Source organism: Apteryx mantelli, chromosome 9 (genome assembly GCF_036417845.1).
Source record: "Apteryx mantelli isolate bAptMan1 chromosome 9, bAptMan1.hap1, whole genome shotgun sequence".
Classification (NCBI taxonomy): Eukaryota; Metazoa; Chordata; class Aves; order Apterygiformes; family Apterygidae; genus Apteryx; species Apteryx mantelli.
The window spans coordinates 28,502,117-28,515,257 of record NC_089986.1 but is presented as its reverse complement, the minus strand read 5'-3'; the positions used below and the strand labels follow the sequence as shown (position 1 = coordinate 28,515,257).

Below are 13,141 nucleotides of genomic sequence, written 5' to 3'. Positions count from 1 at the left end.
TTAAGACTTCTTAATAGACACCCTTTCTCACTGTTGAATATTTGTTTTTTAAAGTGCAGAACATCTCAGAACTGTATGCATGGAAAATCTTAAGAAAGGGTAGAGAGAGAGAATTTCTACAAAGCCCAAAGAAGCTGCTTATGTAAATGATGTTGAAAACAAAACCAAAAAACCACAACAACCCAGCTGTGCTAATTCAGTGCATCTTCTCTGTAAATATAATCTGAAGCTTTGTTCTGCCATTTTGAATATACCTATGGGCTGCATAACGCAACGTGACAACTGGGAGAGAAATGCTGCAGTGAGTTTTTGGTTGCAGGCCTGTAGTCTAACTGCCGGCAGTGAAGTCCTAGTTCAGAAACTCGGTGCAGTGTGCAGGTGGAGAGGCTCAGCATCCTAATCTGTAACATTTTGGAATGACACAGACTAATAAATATTTCCCTACCAGTAAACTCGCTACATACAAGCTACAGACAGATTTGAAAATGATTTTCCAATGGAAAAGAGCAGAATGCTGGCAGAATTTTGGGACAAGATTTTCAATGAGCAATGGTTTGCGTTCCAGCCAGTGGCAGGGCCAAGGGTGTGGTCCCCTGACTCCGCGTGGAGCTTAGTCGTTGGTGTCTACCTTTGGCTGGAAGCCTTGTAATAAAGGTGGAGGTCATGCTGCTTTTCGACTGAGAAACTGGGAAAAGCTTGCATACTTACTTGTGTTCAGGTGAAGAAAGGCATGGATAACTTCTGCGCTTCTAACCACCGAGTTCACAACAGGAGGTAGGAAAGGAGGGAAAGATCTGGAGATGTGATATTTTATGTTCCTAGGTGTGTGGGTTTCTCCTGTTGTCCCGTCCCAAAAGTAGCTTCAGTGCCTACTTCTTACGTTTGCCATTCTGGACTGCAGTGGAACATGTTGCAAGCTGCAGTACTCCATAAAGTTTTAGCTGGATCTGTAAATGTGAGCAGAGGATGGGCAGTTTGCTTCTGCCATTTGAGAATGCTACAGACAGTAATTCTGGACCACAAACTGTTGAAAGACTGAAACATTTTTGCAATGATTTGAGACAGGAAAGTTATGATACTTTAATAGAAAGCTAAAAATGTAACTGAAATACAGGCTTAGGTTCTGAAGAAATGCATGGTTTAGGCATTTTCCCTTTAGGAAAAACTCTTCTCTTGATGTGTGGGTAGATAGGGCTTGAAAAATTTACCAGCTTTATCAGGATAAAAGCTTGGTGGGCCCAAAAGCACTACTGTGACTTGTCTGACATCTTCTATAATACAAATAATAGATTTCTTTTTTCCCCCTGATTAATTTTCTGCTTAAACTAGAACATACTTTTTAGAAAATCATCTAGTGTTGACCTGAAAGCAACTTATTGTTTTGCTTATTTCTGAATTTCTTGCTTCAGTCCTTTCACTGATAAACCTGGGTCTTCAGGCCTTTTTACCTGCATAAACATTTACAGACTGAGCAAGGTGGTACTTAAACTTTTCTTGAAGCTCAATAAATAAAGCTCTGGTATTTTTTTTCCTCCACTTTAAAACATATCTGTCATGTTTTATCAATTTTTGAACACCACCTGCTTTATCAGCCTCACAAACAATAGAATTGGGCACAGTATCCCTGCAGCAATAAAATTCACTCTATATTTCTATGTTTCCATATTTCTCTATCCAGAGTCAGCCTTTCTAATCAATGTTGCATCATATTCTCCTATTCAGCTGATAAATGACATAAATCTCAGATTGTTTTCAGGACTGTTTCTCCTCCCCCCCCCCCCCAATTTTTCTGGAATAGTCTTGCATCTGGTGTATATCACCTTATATTTTCTGTTCACAAGTCTTTTGATTGTGTGTTTGGCCTTATTAAATGTGACCTGCTATACTGGGCTGAGTAATTGAATAATTCATAATGGTTTTATTGATGATGTGTCATCTCCATTATTTACCATTTCCATTCTTGTAATCTACAGGTTTTTGAAGTAATGTGAAACACTGTTATAGATTCCATAGAAATAGAGGATACCTTCTTACCTTTGTATTTCCTGAATGTTTTGAGGATATTTTCCTTCTGAGATTGACCGTTGTAGATTCTTTTGAAGAATGGGTTAAGAGTTTTTTTTTAAAAAAGAAAGGCCTTTTTGGCATTCTACTTTCTAACTGAAATTTCCTGCAGAAGTTGAAATTTATTTCACCTACTCACTTGAGCAGTGAAATGTCCAATCTTACAAAAGTATAATTTGATTGGATGTCTTCTGTAAATCCATATTTATTGGCCTTAATTATATCAGTGTCCTTTAATCAGTGTTGTCTTCTTTAGCCAATGGTTAGTATTGAATAGACTAATAATATTGCTACCTGAGTCATCCTGTCTACCACTGTGCCAAAACTTTAAAAGGTAGTTTCCTTACAGTTCTAGAACTTCCTTAATATATAAAGAATCATAGAAAATCAGCATTAGTGATTCAGTCAACCTGTTGTAATGTGTTTTTAATGCAGTCACTCGCACTGATAATAGCTAGCCCTGGTAGCTGTTGTTGAATGCTCTCTGCAGTCACCCGTGGAACATAAAGTAGTATCGTCTCGATGTAATGTTGCTGTTGAGTAGTGGAGCGCTGTTCTTCAGTTCCTGTTCCAAGTTTATTTAAGGAAAGCCCAATTCCTCGTTCTTAAATCTGCTTGCAGTAATTTTCCATTGTGTTTTTTGTTTCTCAAAAAATTTCAGACAATTTCTAGGTTAAAAGGGCTGTTTCAAACCTACAGTAGCAAGAGAACTCCCTTGAAAGGGAAGGAAGTGATACTGTTCTTCATAAACATCTCAGATCAAACAGGAGACTGTTTTGATATAAAATGTCTGTGTAAGAGAAGGATCAGTGGTATGTTTTCCGGGGTTTAGGTCTCCAAAGTTAATAAAAAAACTTAAGTGTAGCAGCCCCAAAGCTATAAAGCACAGTGACAGAATCTAAATAATCTTTTTTTATTTTTTTGTCTGTAGGAAAGGTTAGATGGAAAAACCTGGATGCAATCCTTGTTTAGACTCACCTTGGTATTCTAAGAATCAGTTATAATTCCCGCCCTGCAAACAGTTAGCAAAACATTTTGATGGGCCCCATAGTCATATGCTATAAATTGAAATAATTCTGTGATGGAGATTTAAGAACTTAACATTGTCTGAAAATCTCACTCAAGTGCCTGTGAATAAAAGACAGTTCTGTAAATGATGATTTCATGTAAATCCTGAGGTTGTGCAAAGTCTGGAAAACATGGCAGTGCAGATCTTTCAGAATCTCCTGAAAACAACTTCTTGTCTAGATTGTTGTTAAGTAGTTGTACATTTTAAAAGAGCAGAGTTTGTTGTTGAAATGTGCCATAGTAAATGGATTTTTGTTATTAGAGACCTTCTCTCGGATGTTTTATCTGAAATATTTTCTTATGCATTTTAAAACGTGAATTTAGCCACTAGAATCAAGTTTCAACCTGTGTCTGAAGCACATTTTTTGTAGATAGCCAAACTTAAAACATAATGTTAAAAACCATAAGCTAGCTAAGATAAACATTGTACCTAAAGCAAATCAATGAAGGGAGTGTTGCTGATAGCAACCTCTGTACCTACAATATTACCTGTTAATTTTGAGTGAAAGCCACTCAAAGGCTTATCTTTATTGGATTACATTTTGTGGGCTCAGAGGATGGACTTCTGACTTGTGAAGTACTAAGCTGCTGAGAAAATAGTGTTTTTTTTCCCATGCTAGTCCACAGGCTGATGATGGGCTGATGTGATTTCTTGTTTTTTCAGTCCTGTATGCTGATAGTGGGTCCGTGGCTGCAGTGCCACCCCAGGAAAATGGGGTCTCAATTCCAGTTTATGAAACAATTCCAGTTAATGAAGTTTTTCCCAAAACTGCTGTGGAAAACTGCATGTGTTTGTAGGGTTGCACTGGCGTCTTGATCAAGGAATTGACCTGACTCGAAGAAAATCTTGGAGAAAAGGGGAAGAAGGAAGGGTGAGGAAATCCTCAGGTAGTATTCTTGCCCAAGCAGTAGTTGTAATTGGATATTATCAAAATATGGCCTCAGCTTCTTGGTTAAACTTAAGACTCCACCTCTATGTTCTTTGCCCATGTAAAATTTGTGGTTGTGCAGATTACTCGGACAATAGCCATTATTTTGTAGAAAATCTTACTTTACAAAAGCCTAGCAGTTCAGAGAGGGACTTTTCCTCCATGATATAGTTTGATGACAGTAATGAGGTATATATTATTCTTTATGTAATTTGCCATTCTTGATGAATATGGAGGCAGCAGCATAGATTAAAAAAAAAGAGCAAAATTAACATTTTAATAATTAACATTGAAGTTTAGATCCTAAGAAAGTTAACTAGATGATAAAGATCTGATAGCTTAGTACATTTGGCTGGGCCAAAATACTTAAAAGGAAATGAATGATCAGGTCATAAATTTCTCAATTCTTCAGCCTTTTTCTTGCTCCACCCTGACTCTTTCCTCTCACAGTGCAAGTGCCTCATAGTCCATCCCAGCTTGCCTTTCCAGTTAGTACAGCTTCTCCTTTATACGCTGATTGAGCGCTCAGGGTAGTCGCCCTCAGAAGTTCCTCTCTGGTTTGGCCTTTGGGCTCTTGCCTTATGGCCGCTGCTTTACAAACCTGTAGAAGCAGCATCAATTTTTGTTTTCCCTGTCTTGTCTGCTTTGACATGGCTAATGTGTTCTCCTTGAACACTTGCTGTCTTTGCTTTCTTGAGTCTTTCTTTTTCCAGTTCTCGCCCCCAATTACCTATTTCTAGAGTGCTTCCTTCAAGGTCTCTCAGCCCTGCCTTGCCTGTAATTTTTTTTTCATGCATGTCTTATTTCTGGGTAGTATCACCTGTCAGGGTAAGTTCATGTGTTGCTTCTACTCCAGTCTGTAGATCTGATTCTTTTTCAGCTACAATTTCAGCCACTTACAGGTATCTAGCTTTCAATTCAAACTTCAGAGTCCTAACAACTTCCAGGGAGGTAGTAAGTCTTACTTGAACACAGCAGAGAAGAGGGAGCCAGTGAAGAGATGCCAAGCCAAAGTGTCATGGTGAAAATGAGAGCCAAGGAAAGCTGTTTTGCAGCATGATGGGATGAGATTAACAAAGTCTTTGTGAAGATGCTCGTAAGCACTGAAGGGCTTCTGAGTCTGGTAGGGGAAGGTGAAACAGTATCCTCAGTTGTTAGGAAAGCAGCCCAGAGGCTGCAGAGAGGTGGGGCCCAGTGGGTTCATAACTAGTAAACTGCTCTTGTAACCATTATTTTAATGCTTTATACTTGTATATGATGCTGCTGGTGTCTGTTTTCATTGTAGTTTAACATTCAGTGTCAGCCTTTCCAGTCTTACTGATACTAAGTTAGATTCTGTATTAGGGGAGCGAAGATCCCAGGTTCCCTGGTGATTCACGTGGGGATTGGTATGGGTCTCAAAGCATCCTGCCCCCCCCCCCCAAGGGATTATGGTCATTGAAGGAAGCGATCTGTCCATGAAGACAGCCATCCATTTAAGGCTATTAGGAACTGCGTGGTAGGCTTGTCTCTGACTGAGTGTGCATGATGGCTTGCATGACTTGCCCCACAGCGTTTTCACATGTGGCTGCTATGTTTCCTATCCTTTAGACACCTAACTTCACCTCTGTAGTTTGATTTGCAGAACTGATGAATGGATATGCCTCAAATGTAGTAATGAACGATCAGCTGCTTTAAAAAAAAAAAAAAAATCGGACCAGAATCTTCTCAAATTAGGCCTGTGAAACTAGCTGGATATTTTCGTTTTGATCTTTCTGTATTATTTTCTGGTGCATGTAATGGGAATAATACATTTCATTGTACAGGGTTATTGTGAAAATAAAATTATTATGGTCTGTGAATAAACTATACTGAAAGCACAGGAAAAAATTAATAGCATATATTCAGCAAAGAGCTTGGAAGGCACGTAGCAAAAATATGTGAGCCAAGCATTGGTTGTTAGGTTTAGGCTGTTGGGAGTTTTACAACTCTAATCTACATGTCAAAAAGATAGTTTTCTAACTCAGGCTGTTGATCATCTTTCTTTTAATATAGTTACTTCTGTGGTAGATACATAAGAAACAAACCATTTTCCTTTGTCTGGTCTTGTCTTTTTTTCAGAAACTAATGCCCTTTTCACTTTTATCTCCCCATGTTTTGTTTGTTCCCTTTTCTGTCACCCTTTCACGCAAAGTATAGACAACCTTACCAAGCTCCTTATTTGGTCCTTGGGTAAATTAAGGTACAGTGTTCTGATGCAGCAAAGCTCCTTACGATCTGTCTTCATGGTTTCTTGAAGTCTAATCAACCAGTTTCTGTAGGTAATGCTTCAACTCTTTTTTTTGTTTGGGCTTTGGCTACAGTGTATTTGGTTTTGAAAATATTTCATTTTCTGCAGATTCTGTTTCTGCTGTCGCTGGTAGGAAAGAGGAGCTGTGTTTTCCAAATGTAAATGCTTCTTCTCCAGAACTGTCTGGCTAGAGTTGGATTTGGTTGGGAATAGTGAAAACTTCATAGCCTTTGCTTAGTCTCCATCCTTCCCTGCCCTATGGCTTTGTCTGCTGTTGTCCATATACTCTTGAGATATAGGAACTTGACTTGACCTTCACTACTGCTTGCAGGAATTTGGGTAATAGGAATGAGAGTAACTGAATTCTTAAACTGTGCTCTTTTTGCTTAGTAAAGCTAAGAATGAGAAAAATACTGGGTATCTGCCTGCAGTCTGAGGAGGACATTAGTGCATTGGATGTACTTAATTTTTAGGAGGCTTATTTTTCAAGAACAAACAGTGGAAATTTCTTGAATACTCTGCCACTCGACTGGTGAATCTTTCTTGCTATATTCTAGTGTTTTTTATCCTCTTGTAATTGTCAGAAAGCTGCAGTTCTGTTAATTAAGCGCTACTGTTCTTACAGAAGAGGATTATGCCTCCAGTTCTTCATGTTTGCTTGTCTTGTAGTCACTGATTTGACAAGAGACTGCTTGTACAGGTTGTTTCTTCAGACACCCTAATCCAGCGTCCTGTTTGAGCTATTAAGAATGATTTGGGGCAAGAGATCTTGATAATTACTCCTATATTAGTAATTTAATGTGTTAGAAAGCTGAAATGAGTTCTTTAAAAGATCCCATTTGGTCAATTTTCCTTTTCAGTTCTTTGCATGACCAGGTGTACTTTTGTATTGGGAAGAAATTTGTGAAGGACTGTGTTATTCCAGTTGTTTTCATAGTAACCATTTTTGTTTCAGGTTCACGCTTTTTAAAAGAGGAATAGAACAGGAAAAAATGGCAGCAGAAACTCAGACGCTTAACTTTGGGCCTGAATGGTGAGTGGGGTTTTTTTTTTGTGAAATTCTGGAACCTTGTCTAAGCTTTTTGAGAACTTGCATGTTTCTGTGCTTGGGGGCTGAATTGGTTATAAGACCGAATGGGGTAGAATACCTTTTTTGTTCCTTATTGCTGCTTCTCAGTCCCTGACCTGTGACTGAAAGCAATATTCATATTATAAAGTTAGTCCTCACTTTATAATTTGGCACTGTGTATGAAATGAGTTGGATTTCATGTTACTGTAGCAAAGCAAATATTAAGCATTACAAAGGGCCTGAGAGAGAAATAATGCTTCTTGTCTCTGAAGTAGACACAAATAAGTGAGGAAGACAGCTTCTTTGGTCTTCCCATGTGATAAGTATTAATAAGGAAGTTCTTACTCTATCCTTACTGTATTTAACTCTATAGCTAAGCAAGTTTTCTCTATCCAGTGTTGCAAAATCCCTTTATGGAATATGTTAAGTGTATCTGTTCATCTCATCACCTACTGTATGTGCACACTGAAAAGTATCAGGAAAAAAGAACTGTTTTGTTAGTGGGACTCCATGGCACCTTGCATCAGTTGCTAGAAAGTTTTCCAGCTTAGCTGACATGCGTTGTCCTGGCTTTCACTAAAATGCGGAGGGGTGATTATTCAGCATTTTCTCCAATTTCTTGGTGACTGTGAGGTTACAAGCAGGGATTTTTAGCTGGTGTGGTTTCTAGAGAGAAATGTGACCCTTAAAAGTGTAAAAGGGAGTATGGAGTGGTTATAAGAAATATAATTGCTGTATCGCATGTGGTAAGACTGTTACTGGAATAATGTATTCACTTTTGCTGGGACATTTTTATGTACATCTTACAAAAATTGGAGAGTATTCAAAAAAGAAATAAAGCATGACTTGCGGCCTGGAAGATAAGAGAGCTCAGTCTATTTCGTTAGTTTGAAAGAAGGTTAAAGAATGACTTTATTGCGATCTATAAATATACCCACCAGGCAGATATCTTATGCTGGAGTGCTCTTCAGTGTAACAGACAGACATGATTAGATCCATTGATGGATGGAAGCCAAAGTTATGTTAAAAAAGAGAAAGGGGGAAGGTAACTCTAAAAAAGGCACCCATTTTTAACAGTAATCTAAGATTGCTGTCAAAGTGAGGGACTTTATAGTCTCTGTTTATTTTTAAATCCAGATGAGATTATGTGTGAAAGTGTATGTTTTATTTTAATGAGTTACTGGATTTGGTACAGGAATAATGGAGTAAAATTATAGGATTTATAATTACTCTTCTAGGTTGCAGTACACTCAGGTCTGTCATATATGCTATTATATCACTTCTTAATAGTGAGACTCTCAGTCACATGTAATCTGGCTTGGAGTTGAACATTACATTGAGCCATCTAATCCCTGGAATAATGCCTCTGCAGGTATTTTTGATTTGGAAGTGATATGTAAAGAAATTGCCACTGGGTGGCAGCAAACTAAAAAAATGAAATACTGTTGAAGTGACTTGCATGCTACTTTTTCCTTTCTATGCAATTAGAAGAACATAAGTAAAAAAAAAAAAAAAAATTAAGGAATGTTTCAATAATTGGGTGAAAGGTAGCCTTTGAATGAGTATTGTAGTTTAGAACACCTTTTGCAAAGGTTTTGTAATTGTTAGGAATAGTTTTCATTGATTTCCCTGTTTGGGATGCGTTTCAAGGAGAGTGTAGGAAAATGGGCTGTTCTGTGTCTCTTGACCCACATCCTTTTGTAAAATATTTCTCAAACTTAAACTAGAATAGTTAGACAGCTGAGAAAACGGTTATATAGAATTAGAGAGTAATCCATGTATGGATTGGGAATAGCATCATATAATTGTAAGACAACTATTATCTGCAAGAAGTGACTAATCTTTGTGGGACAGGACCAAGTCTAATAGCGTATTTATTTGGGATCCTAAGTTACCACTTGCAACATGGAGTGGAGAGTGGCTATGCGTTGTGCAGCTTTTGTACTGAGATGCTAAAATACCTTAATGATGTCTACACTGTGAAACATGCTGTTAATGTCAAGCTCTGCAAAAGTAATTTGGAGTCGAGTAGAATTCCAGAGTTGACAGTCACAGAGGGAAGAAATCTCATTGTGAAGTTTGCTGTCCATTACTGTTTGTTAAACTTTGCCAAATGCTTAACTAAACTTCTTCCTTAGAGCAGATTCACGTTTGCTGTACTGTTTTTAGTGTGGTAAGAATTTTTCTTGTGAACTAGGAGAAAAGAAAATCTATTGTCATTTAGTATCTCTGCAAGGTATATTATACAACTGAATTTTCTTAGCGTGCTTGCAAGTATTTTTTTTCCTCTCTCTCCTGGCTGTAGGAAAAATGAGGGAAGCCATTTTTCTTTTTGAAATACCAAGTTTTAGGTTTTTTTAAGTTAGACTATGTAAATATTTCTGCTTTACTTTTATCACTGGATTTTTTTGCCTCAAATCTGTAAATGAGGTGCAGAGGGAAGATAGTACAGGTGAAGACATATTAGCCTCAGTTCTGTTTTCACCATTTTTCTGCTTTATTTTAGGCTGCGAGCTTTGTCTAGTGGCGGGAGTGTGACATCCCCTCCTCTGTCTCCGGCTTTGCCAAAGTATAAACTAGCAGACTATCGCTATGGGAGAGAAGAAATGTTGGCACTTTTTCTAAAGGATAATAAGGTGAGCAGAAAGAAGAAGACCTGATGCCTCTATGTGCACAGTCTTATGATTAGGGATTATTTGTACTTTGTGAATGTATACACATAAATGAGGTATCCTTTGACAAAGAACAGAAGAAGTTTAATTGTTTTTTGTCTCCATTTGATCCCACTGTTAGTGTATTTGTTACGTTTAATTCTTTTGGCCAGCAGTGACTTTAGAGGCAACTTCTTGTACCCCTCTGAGAACAGGAAAACCTGTTTGCTATATTCAGTCCCATTGCCACAGATGATGGAGCGATAAAGTCTCCTTGCAGCCCTGCAGATTTGCTTGCCTCTAGGATTTTATTTAATATAGTTAGAGTAGACTTCATTCAGCTTGACATTCAGGCAATAAATTACATTAGCAGATCATCTGAAAAAATAAGAGCTCCCCATTTGTCCTGACTCAAGGCAGTTCACTTAGCAGGCATTCAGCCCAATTAGAGCAGTCCTCAAACTATCTGCGTAGCTGGAACTCAAGTCACAAATATAAGCTAGCCGATGTAATACCAAAGAGCAGTATAAAAAATAAATAAAGCAAGAACTTTGCTCTTGTTTAATTTCAAAGAAAGGTTCTCCATGATGCAAAAGTCACATTTCAGACCTCTACATGAGAGCATTTCAGGTAAAGAGTCATGCATTCTGCATTTATAAACTGTTTTTTAAGTAGATGGTGTAGAGGTTGGTTTATTGTTGCAGCAGGCACATAGTAGACTTGAAGTCTCAGTGCCTCCTAGAGCCTTACCCTCAAGTGCAGGAGGGAATGCAAGGAGTTTTGCAGATTGTGCCTTTAACTCCGCATATAGATGCGCATGCACCTCCATCCTCTTACTCTGAGTGTGCTGACGTGTTTTCACACGGGGCTGGGGGCCCTACATCATTTATATTATGCAGAGTTGGGACCTCTGGATATCAACGATTTTTCAGAAGCCTTTAAGTAAGTTATAGCTTAAAGTCATGCTTTAACATACAGAATTCTCCTGCTTTACTTTGAGGAGTTGTGATTTAAACTTTACTATGCTTGAATGAGTGAGTCTGTCAAAGGCCATTGTTTTATGCAGTTTTTGTGTTGTATATGGTGATCAGTTACCACTGATTCAAATGACCAAACTTCCTGTTTTTAGAGGAAGCTTTCCCATGGTTATGGATGGTCCAGAAGATCACTTCCCCCATGTGTATGCTGGAAGGGCTTTGTTGTTGGAGCACAGCATGCTTCATATTAGGAGAAATGGATGTCTTGCTTCTGACACGCATTTTCTGTGGAGTTCAATAATACTAGTTATTTAGACCTGAGAGGTCTCTTGGCACTGCTTATAGTCAACTACCAGATGAAATGTTCTTAAGCCTGTATTGTCAACTACCTGATGTAATGTTTTTAAGCCTGTGTTGTATCTGGCACCCTAATGTTTTTTTCACTGTGTCATCATGGTTCTTTGCTGGCTCAATGTTAGGCAAAGTTGCAGCTCTGATAAAAACATACTCTGGTTAAAAGCAGGAGGGTTTCTGTTAGTGTATACCCAAATGGGGGGGCAGGGGGATTTGTTTGCTTTCCTTCAATTAAAATTGGGGGAAGGCTTTATCTTCAGTATTTGGACAAGATATTCTTGAAACAAAATTCTCCTTCGGTGTAATTAGAGTTCAGTTGGCTATAATTGCAGCTTCTTGCCCATGTGCTCAAGGTCACGTCTGCTAGAAGGTGGAATGATTAAAAATTAGTGTTCAGATTTATTTTGATGTAAATCATGATTTTAATACTTGCATCCATGTTCCCTGTTTAATAAATCCATAATTATATAGTTTCATTTTACTTAATTTTTTATTTTATTCTCATTGGTTATCACAGGAAATACTGTTTTTTTTTTAAATCAAATATAAAACCTCTATGCACGCACGTTCTCTATGTATATATATGGTAATTCTGTTAATATATGAAAATCTGAGTAGAAATGTACATTAAACTTAGGAATGCAATACTCTTTCTTAACTTATCAGATGAACTTTCACTTGGTTCAGATATGAGCTGCATTGGTGTATAAATGGAAAATCTGTTTTAGGAGCTTGGTATTTCACATGTGTAAGTTTTGGGTAGTGGCTGTGTTGGATGTTTTCTCTATAAGAATTTTTTTCTGGGGAAGTAAATTTGCAATGGATAACTTTCACCCCCCACACCTTCATCTTCCTCCCCCCACCCATTGTTACTGGAAGTACTGGTGTACCAGGTAGATGGAGAGAGATTTGGCAGGATAAAAAGCACTTTTGTTTGTCTAGATCCAAGTATGTGGTATCATCCCTGGAATGTTTGTTTATACCTTGTGTACATCAAGTATTTGTATGCTCTTCTCCTTTCATACAGATACCTTCAGACCTTCTGGATAAGGAGTTTCTGCCTATTTTACAAGAGGAGCCCCTGCCACCACTGGCACTTGTACCTTTTACAGAAGAAGAACAGGTTTGTATTCTTACAGAGATATAGTAATCTTTTTTAAAAAAACTGTAGGTTGGCATTAGCATAAAGGCAAAATAAAGAGTATGTTTCAGTTTAAAAACATGAAATTAGCAAAAATCCCAAATTTAATATTGGTAGACTCCAGGAAAGAAATTCTAAAAACATGCTGTGTTAGCATAAAGTTTAAATTTTAGCCATACTCAATGATGATAAGATAAAAGCGAGAACAGGTACACAAAAAGATTTCCATTTTGAGTGTGGCTGATCTAAGACCTTTGAAAGCCTTTCCTTTAAAGTCAGTTCCTAGAGGAAGTCGTAGCAGGGAGTGCTCTCTCAGCCTTCCAGTGCCTCTGACTTCTGATTCTAAATTGATTCCCTCTTTATGGCTCTTGCAACTTCTGATTGTACGATTGTACAGTTGCTCTCTGGTTTATCATGTTCCCTAGCACCTGCCTGACTTAAATACTGTGGTTTGTTTTGCTGAGAGCAGAAACCCAGGTGTTTTTACTGACTGGAGTATAATTTGATTTTTGGCAGGGGGGTATCAGTATATATGTCATGTCTTTTTAGGATGTTGTCCCCTGACGCAAGATACTAACAGATCAGCTTTTAATCAGTGGCCTTTTCAAGCTCATATTCA

General features: G+C 37.9%; 1 protein-coding gene across 11 annotated transcripts in view; it reads left to right on the top strand.

Moving 5' to 3' along the window:
- GIGYF2 (GRB10 interacting GYF protein 2) overlaps positions 1-13,141 on the top strand; it is an 80,239-nt gene that overhangs the window by 5,243 nt on the left and 61,855 nt on the right. For all 11 annotated transcript variants that reach the window (XM_067302024.1, XM_067302023.1, XM_067302026.1 and 8 more), the window contains 3 exons: positions 7,286-7,363; positions 9,906-10,035; positions 12,409-12,504. In XM_067302024.1, coding sequence (XP_067158125.1) covers positions 7,323-7,363; positions 9,906-10,035; positions 12,409-12,504 — 267 coding nt within the window. In that variant the 5' untranslated portion in view covers positions 7,286-7,322. The remainder of the gene's footprint in view (positions 1-7,285; positions 7,364-9,905; positions 10,036-12,408; positions 12,505-13,141) is intronic.